Source organism: Gekko japonicus, unplaced genomic scaffold, assembly GCF_001447785.1.
Source record: "Gekko japonicus isolate JY-2015 unplaced genomic scaffold, Gekko_japonicus_V1.1 scaffold292, whole genome shotgun sequence".
NCBI classification, from domain to species: Eukaryota; Metazoa; Chordata; class Lepidosauria; order Squamata; family Gekkonidae; genus Gekko; species Gekko japonicus.
Genome location: NW_015173131.1, coordinates 1,150,020 through 1,170,654, shown reverse-complemented (window position 1 = coordinate 1,170,654; position 20,635 = coordinate 1,150,020). Strand labels below are relative to the sequence as shown.

Below are 20,635 nucleotides of genomic sequence, written 5' to 3'. Positions count from 1 at the left end.
GGAAGGAAGGAAGGAAGGAAGGAAGGAAGGAAGGAAGGAAGGAAGGAAGGAAGGAAGGAAGGAAGGAAAGCTATAAGGGCTTTCAGGGAAGGGAAAAAGAAACTGATATACCCCCCACAGGTCCTTGCAGGTCCCCCGCTTGTAGTTATCTAATATTCAGAAGAGTGCTACAGAAACAGACTAACGGTCGGACAAGACATCATGATTTTTCACAGGTTGGGTGTGGGTTTCCCATCCTGACTTTCCGACTGTCACTCACAATGCTGATTCATTTTCCAAGCATACTAGGCCCCAATTTGTATCAGGACTATGGAGCAGGGGAAGACGTAGCTTCAGCTTTTCCCACCATGCCATTTTCCCAAGTCAAAACAGTCCTGAGTGGTCACTATTTGCCTTGGTAGAAGGGAGGGAGCTGAGCACCCAAGCCGTGGGGGAAACAAACTTCCTTGTGAAAAGCTCCACACACTTTCCCAGTCCAGTGACATGCCGAAATCAACTAGATCAGTAAGTGTTGGGAGCGGAGGGTATACTGAATATCATTACAGAAAGAAATAGTATACAACTTGTTCTTGAAAGTGCTGGATAAAGTCAAGGAGCTCTTCCTGCTCAATTTTTTTTTTAAAAAGATAGGATATTACAAAGTGTGGATAGTTTTTGCTACCTTTTAAAGGGCAAAGTCATTATTATACTTTATTTTTAAACTTTCCTCCTTCTTAACCCATTGGCAGGGCTCCATACACGGCCAAACATTGGATACGCACCTCCTGAATGTACAGTGCCCTGAAATCCTTGGAGGAAGGGTGGGATTAAAAATTAATAAATATACACACATAAACACACCCATCACTTATGGAGGGGAATAATAAAAAAAACTTTAACAGTTGCTCTAATAACAGGCTATGAAGGAGTACTATTTATCTATTTTATTAGATTTACACCCACTACCTCTTCTCAAAAGTTCAGACGTGCCCACAAGGTCCACACAGTCAGAGATTATTGCCCTAGGCTATGTATCACTGATGACACCGGAATCATTCGTTTGCTTTTCTTTTTGGAGAGAAATGATACAAGCAAGATTCGAGTTCAGTAGCACTTTAAAGACCAACAATAGGGTGACCATATTTTGAAAAGCAAAAAAGGCAACGTATTTCCCAACTTGTTCAGGTGGTTAGGCAGAAAAACAAAGTGTGAGTCCAGTGGCACCTCTAAGACCAGCAAACTTTTATTCATGGTACAAGCTTCCATGTGCATGCACACTTCTTCAGATACAGACTGAAACGGAATTTCCGGAAGCCCTACATACAGAAAGAGGGGGCTACAACCGACTACTTCTAACTAGTGATCACTATGACAAGAGGACATCTGGTAACCCTAACCAACAAGATTTCCGATATAAGCTTTCAAGAGCCAAAGCTCCCTTCATCAGATACCTGGAACTAGCAAAAAATACATAACTTTTAGCATACTGGGCTACTTTGAGCATAGTGATGGAAAACAATTGGGGAGGGGCCATAGCTCAGTGACAGAGCATCTGCTTTGCATGCAGAAGGTCCCAGGTTCAATCCCCAGCATCTCCAGTTAAAAGGACCCAGCAGTAGGTGACGTGAAAGGTCTCTGCCTGAGACCCTGGACAGCTGCTGCCAGTCTGAGTAGACAGTACCAGCCTTGATGGACCAAGGGTCTAATCCACCATAAGGCCGCTTAATGTGCGTCCCAGTGTCACAGTTACTGTACACTAGGTGCTGAGGCATCAAAGCTTCTTTTAAAAAACACACATTCTTTAATGTTTTCCATTGGGATCCTGTATTGGTAGTATCTGTTGGAAAGCCATTTATCAGCCATCATCATGTTTGGATTCATATTGATCCCTACAGGCTCTGTTTTTTTGAGCCACTTCTCATAGCATGCATCATAGAATCATAGAGCTGGAAGGGACCACCAGGGTCATCTAATCCAACCCCCTGCACAATGCAAGAAATTCACAAATACCTCCCCCTTCACATCCCCAGTGAGTGCTATTCCACACCCAGAAGATGACAAAAAACCTCCAGGATCCCTGGCCAAACTGGCCTGGAGAAAAATTGCTTCCTGACCCCAAAGTGGCAATCAGCATTTCCCTGGGCGTGTAAGAAAGGGCCACAAGAACTAGGCACTGAGGCAACCCTTCCTGCCCTCCCTCTCATATTCTGCTGAAGTTCACACAATCAGCATTGCTGTCAGATGGCCATGTAGCCTCTGTTTGAAAACCTCCAAAGAAGGAGAGACCACCACCTCCCGAGGAAGCCTGTTCCACTGAGGAACCACTCTAACTGTCAGGAAGTTCCTCATAATGTTTAGCTGAAAACTCTTTTGATTTAATTTCATCCCATTGGTTCTGGTCCGATCCTCTGGGGTAACAGAAAACATATCTGCACCATCCTCTATATGACAGCCCTTCAAATACTTGAAGACAGTTATCATATCACCTCTCAGTTGTCTCCTCTGCAGGCTACACATACCCAGTTCCTTCAAGCTTTCTTCATAGGACTTGGTCTCCAGACCCCTCACCATCTTTGTTGCCCTCCTCTGGACACATTCTAGCATGTCTATATCCTTCTTAAATTGTGGTGCCCAAAACGGAACACAATACTCCAGGTGAGGTCTAACCAGAGCAGAATAAAGCGATACCATCGCTTTGGGTGACCAGGACACTATACTGCTGTTGATACAGCCCAAAATCACATTTGCCTTTTTAGCTACCGCATGACACTGCTGACTCATGCTCAGTGTATGGTCTACTAAGACCCCTCAATCCTTTTTGCACATACTACCACCAAGACAAGTTTCCCCCTTCCTAAAATTATGCATTTGATTTTTCCTACCTAAATGCAGAATTTTACATTTATCTCAGTTGAACTTCATTTTGTTTTAGCCCAGTTTTCCAGCCTGTCAAGATCATCCTGTATCATGACTCTGTCTTCTACTGTATTTGCTACCCCTCCAAAATTTAGTATCATCTGCAAATTTAATAAGAATTCCTTATTAAATTGTGTATTCTTTATTATTTAGTATCAGCTGCAAATTTAATAAGAATTCCTTATTAAATTATGTATTCCTTATTATTTAGTATCAGCTGCAAATTCAATTTCTTAGAATGCTTCTGAACTTGGATGGATACTTCCTTCCAAAAGAAGAACTGTCCCCAGAGCTCTTGAAAAGCCTATTTAAAGTATTTGTATTGCTCTCTTTCTGCCCCACAAAAGGACCCAAGTTTGGCCATCAGGACTAGGCCATGAATTCTTCCTCTAGGATCCTTGAAGGATAGTGCAACAGGCTTTTGCAAGATGAGCATGACCCTCCTGAACAGTCTCCCTTGGCCTTCCCAATGAAATATGGTTAGACATGTCAACTCTCTGATCCCCCTGACAAAGCTTGTATAGTAAACCACTTAGGGGCTGTGTATAATGTCACCTACTTGTCTGTGAGTGTGCAACTGTAGCACTTGTCAATGTGAACTAACCCTGTATAAAGTGTTACCTGCACCTGCTCCCACCGACACTACTAACTTTGTTTCCTTTTTTCTTTTTTTTTGCTAGATATGTATCTGCAATTAGGGGTACTTAAAACAGAAACAAAGATTTCAGATGGGTAGTAACCATGGCCTCTAACCATTGGGTCACATAACCTCTGGGTGTTTCCATGTTAGGGAAATGAGGATGCTCCTTCAGCTGGGGAAAGAAAAGCTCCAGGTGTGGGAGGAAGAATTCTCATAACACCTCCACAGAACTGAAGGACTTTAAAAAGACTCCTCCAACCGGCATCAAGATGCAGATCCCAAGACCTGAATCGACAGTCAAAAGAGAGTGGACACCACGTCAGAGCTGTCTGTCTCAGGTAAGATTCACTATATGTCTGATATACAGAAATGGAAAAGGGCAAGCAGAAAAAAGACACCTCTGTAGACTGTGTGTGCACAATATTTATTACACACGATATTTGCATCTACTTAGTGTACACCTCTTACCTTGCAACATTTTGCCGAGCTCAACTTGGTATGTAAGAGACAGACAATGAATATACCGCATTTAATGGACTAGAAAGTACTGCTTTCCTAAGTTATAGTGTGCAGTATCTAAAGACAGTAACTAACCAGACTAATTTATAATTTTACAAATTTAATTGAGCATTTAAAAAGGCATTATGTGAAGAATGACTTCTGTCTGTCCTGACTCCACAGCCCATGAATTTTGACAGATGCTTCCAATGTTCCCTCTAAACTGTGGAGTCTTGTGAGCAAAAATTCTACTTTTTGAGCTACTGGTGTTAAAGTTGTGAGTGAGGGATTTGGCTACAGCATAGACTAGTTTGCTCTGGAGCCATCCTTTCTGAGCTAAGAGAAAAGTTTGTGAGCGGGAGGCTAAAAAACTGTGAGCTAGCTCACACTAACTCAGCTTAGAGGGAACACTGGATGCTTCTGAGTTCTGGTATTTGGGGAGAGGCAGGGAAAAGTTCTCTATTTCTACCAGCCCCTCCACTTCTCCACCCCATGCGTGATTTTATAAAAACTTTTTATCACCCCAACTTCTAGTTATCTTTTCCTCTAAACTGAGAAGCCCCAAATTCTTCATCACTTCTTCGTGTCATTATTATGCTGATAGAACAATGGTAAAAATATAATGGCAAACTATTAGTACATAACATTTAAGATACTGTATCTCAAATACTGGGGAGAAGAATCCAGTACTGGGGGAAATGACATTGTTTTCCAAATAATAGTCATATTTGTAGCAGAAAGCAAGTTTGCTTTCCATGTCCAGATCCAATTCTTCTCCAGTTCTGTAGGAGTTTTAATAGCTAGTAAGTTTCTCAATGTATCTCAAGATCACATTCTAGAATTTCATAACTTTACTGCGTTCAGAATAAGAAATCAACATGTGACTCATGTCAGCAACATGATAGTTGATAATGTAACTGCAAGCTGTGCACATAAAATATCTTAAGTTTTGATATTCATCGAGATTCACCCCTTTGAGACATTTGTCCAAATCAAATCCCATATTATTATGGGTTACTTCTGGGAGGAAATGGAAGAGAGACTTGGGTTGTTGACTCTCTTCCATTTCCTCCAAGAAGTTATCAATTGATGTAAACTTTCCATGTAGAATTTGTATTGCAAGTCTGTTGAAGCATTATTGCAAACTGAGATGAATTTCATATTGGACCATAGTTTCTTGTTAACAATATAACACCATGTCAAATCGAAAAGTACTGAAACAAATAAAAATCACATGGATAAAATTTCTCAGTAACTTTATTGTGGAAATATGATTCCATTCTCCATGTTACTTCTTAATGTCATCATTCCTTCCATTTCCCCCTCCCCCATGTTAAAATATCTCCCCAAACATTCCTTTCCAATCATTTGTTCATTAAGAACATAAGAGCCTTGCTGGTCCACGTAGTTTTACACAATGGCCAACCAGTTGCCTTGGAAGGTCAACAAACTGGGCATAGAGACCAACGGTCTCTGCCTTCTGCTGCCTTCTGGCACTGGTATTCAGAGGTCTGTTGTGGAGGTCCCCTTTAGTCACCATGGCTAGTTGCCACTGATAGACATCTCCTCCCTAAATCTGTCTAGGTCCTCCATAAAGCCATCTTTGCTCATAGCCATGATCATGTCCACTAGCAGTGAATTCCACATTTTAATTACTTATTAAATAAAGAAACATTTCCTTTTGTCTGTCCTGAACCTATTGCCCATCAACTTCTTTGAGTGCCTCCAAGTTCTAGTATTAGGGGGGACGGAAGAATAGCTCTATCCATTTTTTCCACCCCATCCGTCATTTCATAAACCTCTAGCGTGTCTCCTCTAAATAGTATTTATATAGAAAATATCTGTGCTGTCTTAAAAGAGTTGCATGGGGGGAGGGGTTCTGAGCCTAGTGTGAATGTATATTTCTACCACACTGAAATGCTATCCTAACACATGGATTATGCTTTCTTTGATTAAATTCCCCCTTAGTTTGAAATCAGAGCAGGTGTTTTAGATAATTACTTAGTTCTCATATCAGATAAAAATGGGGACATGTTTGCAACACCTCTACGACCACTGCCAAGAGGTTTTTGTTCTCTGAGTTAAAATATTGTTGAAAATGTCAGTTTGTCATCAACTGTTCAAAGCGTACATTTTCAGCAGCTGCAGTATATATTATATACGGCCAGGGGCAGTCTCAACTAATAGGCAACGTGGGCAGCTGCCCAAAACACCATACCAGGGGTTGACAACCCATGGCCCCACTCCCCAACAGAGAGGGGGAAAGAACCAAAGAGCAGACTTCCATTGCCACCACAGGCACCCATCCTGTCCAGGGACTGGGCGGTAGTATACTCACAGCAACAGGCACTTGTGCCCACCCTGTCTGGGGCTGTTGGGCAGCTGGCTTGGCAACAGCCCTTTATGCCCACTCTGTTCAATGCTCAGGAGCTGACTTCCAGTGATGGCTGACCCTTGTTTGGCTCAGCAGGGAGGGGTGTGTGCTATAGGGAGGGTCCAGTTTGGGATAGCAGTGATTCTAGGGCCCAGTCCTGGAATATTGCCCAGAATTACTAAGACTAGACTGCTCCTGCTTAGGGTACAAGCAGATATGACAAAGGTCGTGGATTTCCATTCATCAGTAAAGCAGGTAGGGCACTACTACTAGGGATGGGCATAAACCAAGAAAACACAGTTCGGTTTGTGATTCGTGGCATGCCCAGCTTGTAAACCACAAATCATCGTGGACTTTAGGGGCTAAATGAACTGGTTCAGTTTGTGAGGTTTGTGACTTAACTCTTCAGTCCTTGCTTAGGTAAAGTGCCCTACACGTACACTGAAGACAAGCTTCATTCCTACCTCACAAAAAAAGTAAGTGCTAGACAGTGGAGACTGAATGCCATCAAATGACATATCTAGCAACTAATGCTAACGAACAATGAGTAAGGTATCCATCAAAGGCAAAAACAAAGTCTTACCAGGGGCAGGGACTGCAATGCAAGAACAGTGCCTTGTAAATGGGGACTGTTGGAGCATATGAATTTGAGCTGGCCCTGTTGATGGAACCTAATCTTTGTTGGTTGCCATTCTCCATGTTATGTAATAATAATATTTTAAAAAACGGGAGGAAGCTTACAACTCCTTGCATTAAGGGTCTGCATAAGGTGGAAGAAGTGACTCCAGGACATTTCTTCTCCAGCATAAAATATCTTGATGGTACATGTGGGGAAAACTAGTCTTCTGTAGTAAGAAGCCGTCAGTGTTTTCATTCCTCTGGCCACCCAATCCAGTTAGAACTTGCAGGGAAAGTTCAACTTCATACAAAGATATTTTCAGGCGGTAGCCATGTTAGTCTGCAGGAAAATGGCTAGATTCGAGTTCAGTCGCACCTTAGAGACCCACAAGTTTTTGGAGGTATGAGGTTTCAAGAGACAAAGGTCCATTTGTCAGATATCTGGACTCTAATCTAGCTGTTCAACTTCATAGAATTTCCTAAACATCAAGAAGGTAAAGTCTATCTGAAATGAACAGGTATACTGTTCCACAAAGATGGATCAATCTATGAGAAAGGTCAGCGACTGAGCAGTCACCTACCACACTGCCCAACATATAGTGAGAACAAGCAGATCCTGTTCCAAGATCAGAGGGCTGTATGGGAACATCTGGGGAGAGATAGTCTTGCAATACCATTGACTGAGCCATAAACCTAATGCCTTCTGCTTTCCATCCATGCACATCAACAGTGACAGAAGGGCCAAACTTTCAGGTTAGATCTATGGGTTTATAACACTGAGGATCAACTCTACTTGGACTTGCCCTTGAAAACTCCTCAGAAGCTTCAGCTAGTACATAATGCAACAACTTGCTTTTTGATAGAGGTTGGAAGCCACGAACTCATTCAACCAGCTACACTGGATGGCTTCTGAAAAGGATCCAGTTCTTATCTTTGCAAGGCTATATGATCTTGCTTATCTCATCACATGCCCCTCCCATCTCTCCTTTATAGAGCTGCCAATTCCCCAGGATTTCATACCAGGACCTGGGGTGACAACATACTAATTAGCAGCAAAATAGCCAGGGAAGAAAGCATTACTCTCTCTCCGGCCACGCTACTTCTGCTCACATGTTTTAAATTTAAAAGGTTGTATTTTTAAAAAATCTATGGAAGAAAGAATTACACACATGAAGCTGCCTTATACTGAATCAAACCATTGGTCCATCAAGGGCAATATTGCCTGCTCAGACTGACATCAGGGTATCAGGCTGAGGTCTTTCACATCACCTACTGCCTGGTCCTAAATGCCAGGGACTGGACCTGGGATCTTTTGCATGCAGAGGCTCTTCCACTGAGCCAGAGCCTCTCCACCTAATTGCTTTTGTCCTGCAACCCTGTGCATTCCTCTCTGTTCTTTTCTTAAATTCTATATTATATATTGCAAAAAAAGTTCTACAAATATTACAAATTCTGATATTACACACAAAGAATAGTTCTACATAACAGTTTTACATACGTTTCCACTAGATCTAGTTATTGATAAGACAACCCACCTTCATAATTATATGCTTCCTTATACAGCCAGTGTGTAGCCTAAGCCTCAAGGCCACAAGTGTTGTTGTTGTTCAGTTGCACAGTCGAGTCTGACTCTTCGTGACCCCATGGATCACATCACACCAGGCCCTCCTGTCTCTCGCGGTCCTCTGACATTGGCTCAATTTCATGTTCATTGCATCTATGACACTGTCTAACCATCTCATCCTTTGTCATCCCCTTCTTCTTTTACCTTCAGTCTTTCCCAGCATCAGGGTCTTCTCCAGTGAATGCTCCCTTCTCATTTGTTGGCCAAAGTATTTGAGCTTCAGCTTCATTATCTGGGCTTTCAAGGGACAGTCAGGGTTGATTTCTTTTAGGATTGACTGATTTGATCTCCTTGTAGCCCAAGGGACTCTCAAGAGTCTTCAAAGAGCAAATCCATTTGATTACAATAATGGTTAGCTTTGATCTGCGCTGATAAATATACCAATGTTATCAGGAGGCATAAAAATCACCACACACTCTTAAAATGGCAAAAAAGTGTATCTTAAACATACCACAGAACATTCTTAGCAGCTTGCTGAGAACTTTCAAACATACAAAAATTTCTTTATGCAAACATACACTGAAATCTGAAAGGGAACAGTATCACCAGCAGTAAGGTAATGTGAGCTACCAAGTCACAACTGGCTGGTGGAAACCCCATCATCAGGTTTTCAAGGTAGATGATTAGCAGAGGTGGTTTGCCATTGCCTTCCTCTGCATAGCAACATCAGTCTTCCTCAGTGCTCTTCCATCTAAGTACCAACCATGACTGACCCTATTTAGCTTCTGAATTCTGACAAGATCAGGCTAGACTGGTATATCTAGGCTACTCAGCAGCTAGTAAAAGAGAACAAATCTTCACAATCCTACACAGAGATCCACCAGAGAAAGCACCAATCATATCAATGACATTGATCTACAGAAGGGAAAGAACACTTTGGATTATTTATTTAATCAGAATAATTTTGTACCGCCTCTTCAGAGTCCTGCTTGAGGCAGCATACAATTAAAAACCACAGTATTAAAACACGAGCCATTAAAGCACAAACATTAATGTCTATGTAGGAGTAATATCCAGGATTATATTACTCAGAAAATATCATGATAACAATGCGGGGGGGTTGCCTTTCAGTTCAATTCAAACCACACGGAAAAGAGAAGAAAATGTTCAGTTTAATTAGTATTAAAATTAATTGATAAAAACAGTATACACCTCACTGCCCCCTTTGAGAATAGGTCTAGAAGCAAAGAGAATTTTAATTTGGGAACCCTCATTATATTAAATGCCCCCTATTTTCTTTTATCCTGGTATGTGACTTAATTCCTTTTTTATTATTATTGTCCAAAACATCTTATATTATGTTGTATAGGCAGCAAAGACGACACATAACAAGCAACCATGGAGCTCACTGCAGTCAAGATACTCTTCATGGTTTTTGGCTCCATTTTGGCTTGCATCACAAGTATTCTTGTCGCAAGGTACAACCTGTGGCATAAAATACTGTTCAAGATCTGGACATGGTGAGTCTGTATCATGGAATAATGTTCTCTTGGGAGTGTCCTTAACCAGGAAACAGTATCTGTGCCAAGATTAGAATCCCACAGAAATACATGCAAGAGAGATATATACTAGCAAGTCTGGCCCTTGTTGGTAACTGCATGAGAGACCTGACAGGATTTTCATGTATATGGCTGTGACCAGGGATCCTTTCGTAGAAAAAGAGCTGCAGGAGCTCATTAGCATAACTTATTAGCATATGCCACCCCCTGACATCACCGGAAGTGTGCACCAGCCCCTCTGACAGGCAGAAGCACCTGAGATCCATTCTTTCCCCCCTCTCCCTTCCCTTCTCCTCCAAGTTGGACGAAGGAAAAGGGGAGGGGGAGGATCTCAGGCACTTCTGCCTGACAGAGGTGCTGGCCTGCCCACAGCCAGCCTGGGTGAATTATAGAATCATAGACTCATAGAGTGGGAAGGGACCTCCAGGGTCATCTAGTCCAACCCCCTGCACAATGCAGGAAATTCACCAATACCCCCCACACACCCCAGTGACCCCTGTTCCACGCCCAGAATATGATTTAAAAAAACCCTCCAGGGACACTGGGGGCCAAACTGGCCCGGAAAAAAATTGCTTCCTGGCCCCAAAGTGGCGATCAGCATTTCCCTGGGCATGTAAGAAAGGGCCACAAGAACTAAGCACTGATGTAACCCTTCCTGCTCTACCTCTCATGATTTGCCTAAGTTCACACAATCAGCATTATGATCCTTTTAAAGTGGAAAGCATGATATATATACAAAGGACTATTTGTAAGATTATCTATAAGACACAAGATCAGGACACATCTCACTTCTGGCAATCACTTGCAGAGACCCTATCACTCAGCTTCCATTGGCCCACACACACCCCACACTGGAATAAGAACATAATATCAGGCCATACCACATTGCAATAAAGCCCCTACAACTGTATACAGAAATACTGAGCTTCCCTACCATTTGCCACAACTAGCCCACCACACAACCAGGATCAAGACTCCTAAGTGGACCAACAGACAGGCATACACTCGTTTGAGAAACTGAGTATTACATTACAACACCTCTGGAACATTACAGATCAGTAGAGGCAGCACTGCACAGTGGTCAGAGTTGCAGATTGATGTGGGGAGACACAGGTTTGTATTCTCACTCTGCTGGCTGAGTGACCCCGGGCAGGCAAGAAGCCTGGGCGAGCTGGGCTCCTCCATGCCTGGCAGAAGATGAGGTGCAGAGGCGAGAGGTGGGCAAGCAGAAGAGGCACTCAGCCAGCCGCACAAGCTGCATGCAAAGAAACTCCCGCCGCCCCAAGCTTCAGGGCTGCCTCGTTAAAGGAGTGCGGAGGCCAGACTCACAAATGAGAAAAAGCAAGCTCAGGGTTCGTGGGTCGTATTTTGGGCTGTGGAAGAGGAACCGGCTCCATTCCTGGAGTTCTCTCGAGTTCCTGCGCTTTTGGTTTTGCTTTTTGCCAATCCGCCTCCCAAGACTGCTCCAGGTGCTCTGGCCTGAGGGCTGCTGGGGGTGGGGCTCGAGTGCTCATTACTTGTGGAGCTGAGGCTCAATGTCTCCAGCTGCTCCACTACCTTCCCTTCCCTTGGTTTTCTCGGGGAGCCTGAGCAAGCCGGCTGCTGGAGGGAAGGAGAGGCGGATTAAACCACCTTCCATTCCCTTGGCTTGCTCAGGATCCCCGCGGCTGCAGAGAGCCCGAGCAAGCCGGCTGCTGGAGGGATGTGCATTCGGTTCGTCTGAACCGAATGCACCCCCGAAAAGGGCCCATTCGGGCCCTTTTCAGGCTGCTGCAGGCTGAATCACATTCTCTGATCTGAATCGGCTTCCCGCAGTTCAGCCCCATTATATCCTATGGGCCATTGAAGTAAATGGTGAGAACATAGGGTATATTCTGGGGGCTGGAGGGGAGGGGGTTTGAGGGAGAGGCTCCAAAATCGCAGGGTAGCTGCTGGAGCCTCTCCCCAAGGTACCCACCATGTTTCAGGAACATTGAACCAGGGGTCCAATTCTACGGGCCCCCAAACAGGTTGCTCCCATCCCCTCCATTGTTCTCTATGGAAGCATCATCCAGATAGCTCTGTAACGGAATTGCCGCTGCCCTCTCTATTATCTTGCCCAAATAGGGCAAGTTGGAGACCGGCCGATGTTCCATCTATACCTTGTAGCTAATAGCCACTGGTGGACCTCTGCTCCATATGTTTATCCAATCCCCTTATTATTTATTCCACAAGGACATCCCCAAGTAAGAGGGAAAGGTATGTTCTGAAATTCCACCCTTCCTAGGTGCATGCAGGTTCGATTCAGAATTGGGTCATGGTATGAGGGGGGGGATCAGCCCTCCCCCTGCATGCCATTTTCCCAACCTGAAAACCTCAGAAGTGCTATATGCCCTTTGTGGAAACATACCATGTAGCAGATCAGTACATGTGCAGCCCCCCCAGTGTGAAAGATAGTGCTCCCCCCCAGACTGTTTCTGATGGGGAAAATGGCACATAGGGAACGTCTAAAGCCCATGTTGCAGTCCTAGACCAAACAGGGCCTGCATGCAACTGGGAAGCGTGGAACATCAGACACATATCTCCACATGACATGGGGATGTTCATGGGAAAAATAAAGCAGGTAGTTACCCCTTGAACTCCCTTCAAGTATTCTTTCTTAAAGTCGCCCAATGTGGAAACACACATTTCAGTATTTTCCTGTTGTTGTTGTTGTTGTTGTTGTTTTAACAGATTGCAGTTGCAGCAAGTAGGTTTACCATCCTACTCAATCTCCAGATGTCAGAGATCAGTTCCCCTGAAGGAAATGGGCAGCTTTGAGGGCAGACTCGGGGTCCAGGTCCCTCCCCTCCCTAATCTCAGCCCTCCCTAGGCACCGCCTTTGCAATCTCCAGGAATTTCCCAAGACAGAGTGGGCAATATCATTTCGCCTGCATTTCCTCCCTCCCTGCCATGCCACCACACTACTTTCTGAGGTTTTTTTTTAAAAAATCAATAACTGTTATAGTACTGTAACAATTGACCATTTTCAAGCCCTCCAAAAGCCTACAGGTCACATGGCAGGCAAAATGGCACCCATGCGGGTAAGAACTTCAAAAACTGTAAATGTTCCCAGCCTGGTGGCATGCTATCATTCTTGGAGTGTGTTCTTGTTGTGGGATTTTGGGACCCAGGACTTTTCCTGGGACCCCCACAGTTCCCCTGAGTTCTTTCACTGGTTGGGTGGAAACTTCAAAGGGGTTGAATCTGGTATAGAGAGGGAGACCAGGATTCTTAAACAAAAGATTTATTCAATGTATTCCATCATACCCATTCAAGACAGAAAACACTTTGTAGCATATCAATATTCAACACAGAATATTTCAACCCAATACTTAAAACAGTGCACTTGTGTAACACTAAGAATGTTCTGGACTAGCCACCAAGGTCTCACATGGAGCTGTTGATGGTCAGGCCCGAGGAGACTAATCTTTAACAATTTATACTCTCTGGCCTATCGGCTCAGTAGAATGGCTGATGTATGACTAACGCATTCAATAGAAGAATATCTCTATTACAATTTTATTCTGAACTCAAGCCATAGATAGGAAAGATCGATACCACCACTAACTGATAGTGACACCACTAACTTCTAGAATGTATAAGCATCCACTAAGGCAAAAGTCATGTACAGAGTTATCGGTACCAGAAGGCCACAGCACCAGTGGAGTCCTGAAACCTCCAGGGAAACCGAACCAAAGATTCAACTACAGACACTAATTTACTGTAGAATCTAAAGTATCATAGGTTTAACAGAGGATTGAGGGTCAATCCAGGCCCTAATCCCGTGACAGTTCTTTCCAAAGAGATGGTAGTAAACCAGTTTTGAGAAAGAGCATTGTAAGGATGGGGGAAGCCTGAAAAGTAGATGCACTAAAAACTAGCATTCCAGTTTGGAAGCAGAGGCAGAGGAAAAGTATACAAGTTAGACCCCACTGAAAAATCCAGAGGATTGGGATCATGCTTGTTTGGTATATTAGTAAATCTATCAATCTAATGTCAGCACCATGCACGCAGAAACTCTCCCACTTTACCTGTATGTGTGTGGGGGTACAAATATATCTGTCCTGTGCACAACCCCTAGCCTATTCATCTTGTTTGTCCTTTTGGCTTTTAGGATCAGGCGCATGAAACGGGGCGTGAAGGTGAAGTACGCCAAACACAATGGCTACAACTTCTGTTATTTCACCCGAGGGAAGCCTGGATCCCAGCCATCCATGCTGATGCTTCATGGGTTCTCACTCACCAAAGACATGTGGTTAGATACCCTTAAGGTATGTCTCCACTCTTGCCAAGGCAAGGCTGGACCAAGGTATTTTGGTGGCGCCTGAGTGGAAAATGTCTATGCCCTTCCACAGTTACCATTCATTTTAGTGGAGTTTATGGGGAAAGACTTCAGGATCGTGTTTAATCTTTTTACTTCCTACTCTGCTTACTGAGGGTTGCCAGGTCCCTCCTGGCCATTGGCGGGGGACGGTGGTTAAGAGTGGTGGACTCTAATCTGCAGAACTAGGTTTGATTCCCCACTCCTCCACATGAAGTCTGCTGGATGACTTTGGGGCAGTCACAGCCCTCTCAGTGCTGTTCTCTCAGAGCTCTCTCAGCCCCACCTACCTCACAGGTTGTCTGTTGTGGGGAGAGGAAGGGAAGGAGATTATTAGCCGCTTTGAGACTTCATAAGGTAAAGAAAAGTGGAGTGTAAAACCCAGCTCCTCTTCTTCTTTGTGTACTCTGGCAATCCTTGTGCCACAGAACAAGTAAAAGATAAGACATCCGGGACAGAGGCCATTTCCACAAGGGTTATCTGCCCCAGGTTCAATGATGTTAGGGTTTATTTTCTGTTTTCCCACAGAATTGTGGTGCATTTGTGCGCCTTCCAGGGTTTCCCATTTTCCTGTGATCTTTTTCAAACCTGCTTTGCTGTGAAGCTTTGGGAAAACTGCAGTAAAATCAGGAGGGCTTGGGGGAGAGATTAAGATTTTCCCTCCCACATGGCAGTCACTTTCCATGACCCTGTCCCTGCCACAGCCATTTCCTCCACCCACTGCAAGGCAGCTTTTTTTTTAAAAAAAAAAAATCAAATTGCTATAACAATAAGTGTAAGAGGAGGTTCTGTGAATTCCCAGTTTGTTTTTAAGTTAAGTCTCTATCCTCTTCCATTGCAGAGATCTAAGAAGAAAGGCATATCTTAGCAACATAAGAGGCTACATACTTACTTTTTTTAAAAAAAAATTAAAACTAAGAACCACTTACACTTATTTTTAGTACAGGCAGAAAAAGGTCTTCCACATCATCTAGTTCCTAATTCTTTTTTAACTGGAAATACTAAGGGCTGGGCCAGGACTGAATAAAATCACACTTATTTTTTGTACAGCACTAAAACAATATGAAATTGACAATTGAAAAAGACACAGTGGCCTGGGATGCCCGCTGCTGGGGCACTGAATCTTCAGAGAAACCTGTAATGGGGAAGCCCCATTCCTGCTTCCTGCTGCGCTGTATCAGCTGCCACACTAGCAAAAGTGAAACCGCAAAAGCCCGTTTTCATGTGGAAAACCACCAGAAACCTGAAAGCATGCCCTTCAGGGTTACAAAGCAAAAATGTTGACATCCGTGCCCTGCGGGAGCTGTTACCTCTCCGCAGGGCATGCAAGGCAGAGATGTTCCGCTGGGCCTTCAGTTGAGGGCAGCGACAGGGCTTCTTTGGCACCTTTATATAATTTCTCCATCCCTCAAAACCCTCCCCCCAGGCAGGCAGGGGGGGGGGGACTTCTTTTCCGCCATCTTATATACTGAAGGTAATGTGTTTTTATTTACTGGAAACTGCCGGATTATTTTAATTCTATTTTAAATTGAGATCTGTATATTATTGTGTTGTGAGCCGCCCTGAGCCCACTCCAGGCAAGGAGTCAGTCTAATTTAATAAATAAATAAATAAAATAAAATATCTATCTAGGCTATTCCCATTGAAGTTTCAGACACCAAAGGGAACAGTTGATACGACTTCCACTGGGGACGAGAGGAGACAGATACCGCCTCACCTCTTCATATAAGCATTCATTCTAGACCCATGGGTCTTCAGAATCCAGGGCTGCTCCTGTTCATTTTCTGTCTCCCCAGTTTCAGGCCGCATCACCAGATGGTGCCTGAAGCTGTTGAAAGAGAAGGCATTCTCACTAATCTGTGAAATGGGATTTGAATTGGGATTTAATGTATTACTGTAATGTAAAGAGAGGATCACTGATTATTATTATTGTCTCATTCATGTTAGCCTTATTGGTGTGAAAAGTGAAAATTAGCTTAATGCTGCTCTAGATGATACACAGCTTGGCCAGTCTGTCTCAATACTTAGGCAATGTAGCAGGTTCTAATTAGTTCCCCCCCATCAATTTATTAAGTCCATTTTTACCCAGCCTTTCCTCCAAAGAGTTCAAGGTGGCATGCATCATTCTGTCCCCCCTCACAAAAATCCTATGAGTTAGGCTGAGAGAGAATGACTGGCCCAAAGTCACCTAGCAAGCTTCATGGCACAGTGGACATTCGAACATGGGTCTCATTTGGAAAATCAATAAATATATATATATATTTAAAGTTCTGTTGTATCTATTCTGATGGGCAGCAGCTCTCCAGGGTCTCAGGCAGAGAAAGGTCTTTTTTCACATCATCTAGTTCCTAATTCTTTTTTAACTGGCAATACCAAGGGCTGGGCCAGGACCAGTGTTCCCTCTAAGCTGAGTTAGTGTGAGCTAGCTCACAGTTCTTTAGCCTCCGGCTCACACATTCTTGTCATAGCTCAGGAAGGAGGGCTCCAGACCAAACTAATTTATGGAGTAGCCAAATTGCTGGCTCACAACTTTAATGCCAGTAGCTCACAAAGTAGAATTTTTGCTCACAAGACTCCACAGCTTAGAGGGAACATTGAGCCAGGACTGAACCTTCAGAATGTAAATCAGATGCTCTAGCACTGAGCCATATGCCCTTTTTCCTGACGGGTCTTCCCAGATCTTAGCATAACGCTCCAACCAGTACAGCACACTGCATCTCATTTCCCTCTCATGTGCAATATTGGATATTCTGCATTATTTTCCTATATTACAAAAGCAATTCTGTTTTGCTCCAAGGCTAGCAGTGGTGTTCAAGAAGATTAATCTCTTCATGCTTTTATATTTAAAGAAGCTTGGTACCATTACTCTTATTATTGTTATTGTTATCATGAATAATAATTTATTTATTTAATTTATACCCTGCCCTATCCCATGAGTGGGCTCATGGCAGCTTACAGCATGAAATCCACAACATTCTTGATGTTGTTTTCTCACAGTATATTCCTAAGGACATCCACGTGGTCTGTGTTGACCTTCCAGGTCATGGGGCAACCACTCGCTTGATGGGAGATAGTTACACAGCACCTGATCAGGCTAAGCGGGTACATGAGGTAAGGCCTCCCTCTAGATATCCTTAGGTTGTGGTCTCCTTTGAAGGCAGGCACTGGTTATAGTAATAATGCCAAAGGTTTCACAGAGCCATTAAATGTTGGAGCCGTGGTAATGGTGGGTGTTTCAAGAACAACAAATGGGGCAGCCAGTTGTGCATTCCGGCAGTCAGTGGTCAGCACTGTGCATTGTAGCATTACCATCCTGGGACAAGGAGAATTCTCAGCCGTTTCTGACAAATCCAAAAACTGATATAGAACCAGTTTATATGTCTCAATCATGTAGAAGGAAGGGCTCTCCAGTTTTCTCCCTCTCCCAAAATACTAGAACTCAAGGGCATCCAAAGAAGCTGCTGGGCAGTAGAGTCAGGATGGACAGAAGGAAATACTTCTTAACACAGCGAGTCATTAAAATGTGGAATTCGCTGCCAAAGGATGGCCACAGGCATAGATGGCTTTAAAGGAGGATTAGACAGATTCATGGAGGAGAGGTCTATCAGTGGCTACTAGCCACGGTGACTAAAGGGAACCCCCACATTCAGAGGCAGTTACTTTCTGGGTACTAGTGCCAGGAGGCAACATCAGGGGAAGGTCTTGGTTTCTGTGCCCCATTGTTGGCCCTGCAGAGGAACTGGTTGGCCACTGTGGGAGACAGGATGCTGGACTAGATGGACCACTGGTCTGATCCAGCAAGGCTCTTCTATTTTGTTTTTATGGGTTGCTCCAAATCATTTGAGTCCAGTTCCCCACCCAAAGACCTCATAGTTGACAAAAAGGGGCTAGATAAGGCATTCCCCTCCAAGCAGTCCCCATATACCCTCACAAAAGTTTATTCCTAGGATTCTGAGAAGTAGATGATTTTGCCCCTTTCTCCCGCCTCACTGCAGCCCCTGGGTTGGATCCAGACTAAATTGTCTGCTAACAGAAGGGGTGGGGGGGTAGATCCCCAATTCGTTTCTTGTGCTGTTCAAGAGGCTCCCCTGTCCCTGCAGAGAAGTACTGGGGGGGGGAGATCTATGGGCTGCAGTGGGAAGGGGAGGGGCAGGAACATTCTGGTCCACTGACAGAAGAGCCTTGCATGAGTGGACCGAAGCAGGTGCTTGTCCATATATAAACCCTGCAGCTACAGCAATGATCCTTTTTTGGAGGGGTCTAAAGCAACTTCTGGGGACAAGAGAAACACTGGGACAATCTAATACCACCTTCTGTCAGTGGTTGGTTGGAGACATAATATACCTCTGTCCAGGCACGTCTTCAAACTTTCCAAGTCAGAAAAATCCACAACTTCCCTAGGAAGCTTCCATTGATGAACGGCTCATTTTGGCTAAAGTGAGAGAACAAAATAAAGAATGATAGAAGACAATATTACCCTTGCCCTACACACATTTCTTTCATTCCATTGTGCTCTCTGTTCAAACCACTTTGGCAGGTTTTGAAATCTCTACCAAAACTTGCAAAACTTCTTTTCCAGAGATAAGGAGATGTTGACAACGAGGTTTCCACTGCATGCTTTAAAACTCGGGGCGGGGGGGAGTATTGTTGGTCTTCAGAAATTGTTTTGTTAAGAGATATCCACAAATGAAAGTCTCATGGGGGAGGGAAACTGAACAGGAATACATGCAGATACTTTATGCTGAATCAGACCATTCTTCTAATGTCAGTACTGTCTACATTGAGTGGCAGCAGTTCCCCAGGGTTTCGGCTAAAGATCTTTCTCATAACTTACAAGCTGATCCTTTTAACTGGAGATGCCAGAGACTGAACCTGCAACCTTCTCCATGCAAAGCCATGGCCCCACTAAAGAAAACACCCTCCAATTTCCTGATATGGCTTAAACCACGAAATCCTGGCCCAAGCAGCAGCTGATGTCTTGCCTCCATTGAGGTGATGTGGAGTGATCCATTGGTTGCTATGACTCCCTCCGTCTGGGCATCCTGGCCTATGGAATTGTCACAGCCATGGGTCCCCCTGTAAGATGTTCCCTCTCCCTTGCTCCCTGCCTATTGTCACCTAACCTTGATCCGTGCCCCTCTTGGCTGATTAAAGCTGGCCGAGAGTGGTTGCGAGGTCCTCTGCGGGATATTGTGAACAGATCCCTCTTGGAGGGCTTGTTCCCGGAGGCTCTCAAGGAGGCGATAGTCTGCCCTCTCCTAAAAAAATCAACACTGGACCCGGCCGATCTGGCCAACTACCGGCCGGTGTCCAATTTGCCTTATTTAGGCAAAGTAATAGAGAGGGCGGTGGCGGCACGGCTGCAGGCCTTTCTGGATGACACCTCCGCGCTAGATCCGTTTCAGTCCGGCTTCCGCCCGGGCCACGGGACTGAGACAGTACTGGTCACCCTCACGGATGACCTCCGTTGGCATCTGGATCGGGGCGGGACGGCGGCGCTTCTGCTGTTGGACCTGTCGGCGGCGTTCGACATGGTCGATCACCAGTTGCTCGCCCACCGCCTCGCCGACGTGGGGATTCGGGGACTTGCCTTGCAGTGGCTCCTCTCCTTCCTCCAAGGTCGGGGACAAAGGGTGGCGCTCGGTGAGAGTACATCCCAGAGGTACCCACTAGAATGTGGAGTGCCGCAGGGAGCTGTGCTCTCGCCGATGTTCTTTAACATCTACATGCACCCCCTTGCCCAGATTGCCCGGAGATATGGGCTGGGTTGTCATCAATATGCTGATGACACCCAGCTCTATCTGCTGTTGGGTGGCCGGTCTGGCTCTAACCTGGAAAATCTGGATCAGGCGTTGCGGGACGTAGCAGACTGGCTTAGACGGAGTCGACTGAAACTAAATCCGACGAAGACGGAGGTCCTATGCCTGAATCGGAGCGGCACGGGGTTAGGGCTCCCACTTCCGGCCTTCGGTGGGGCGCCATTGGTGCCAGCTCCGAGGGTCAGGAGTTTGGGAGTGCTCCTGGATGCTTCCTTGACAATGGAGGCCCAGGTAGCAGCCACTGCCAAGGCAGCCTTTTACCATCTACGGCTGATTAGGCAGTTGGTCCCCTTCCTCGAACGCAAGGATCTGGCGTCAGTGATCCA

General features: G+C 44.7%; 1 protein-coding gene across 1 annotated transcript in view; it reads left to right on the top strand.

Moving 5' to 3' along the window:
• The first annotated feature begins 3,811 nt into the window (after positions 1-3,811).
• LOC107119605 (monoacylglycerol lipase ABHD6-like) overlaps positions 3,812-20,635 on the top strand; it is a 27,462-nt gene continuing 10,638 nt past the window's right edge. The window contains exons 1-4 of the mRNA XM_015422125.1: positions 3,812-3,873; positions 9,959-10,109; positions 14,284-14,440; positions 17,488-17,601. Of these exons, the coding sequence (XP_015277611.1) occupies positions 9,988-10,109; positions 14,284-14,440; positions 17,488-17,601 (393 nt within the window). The 5' untranslated portion in view covers positions 3,812-3,873; positions 9,959-9,987. The remainder of the gene's footprint in view (positions 3,874-9,958; positions 10,110-14,283; positions 14,441-17,487; positions 17,602-20,635) is intronic.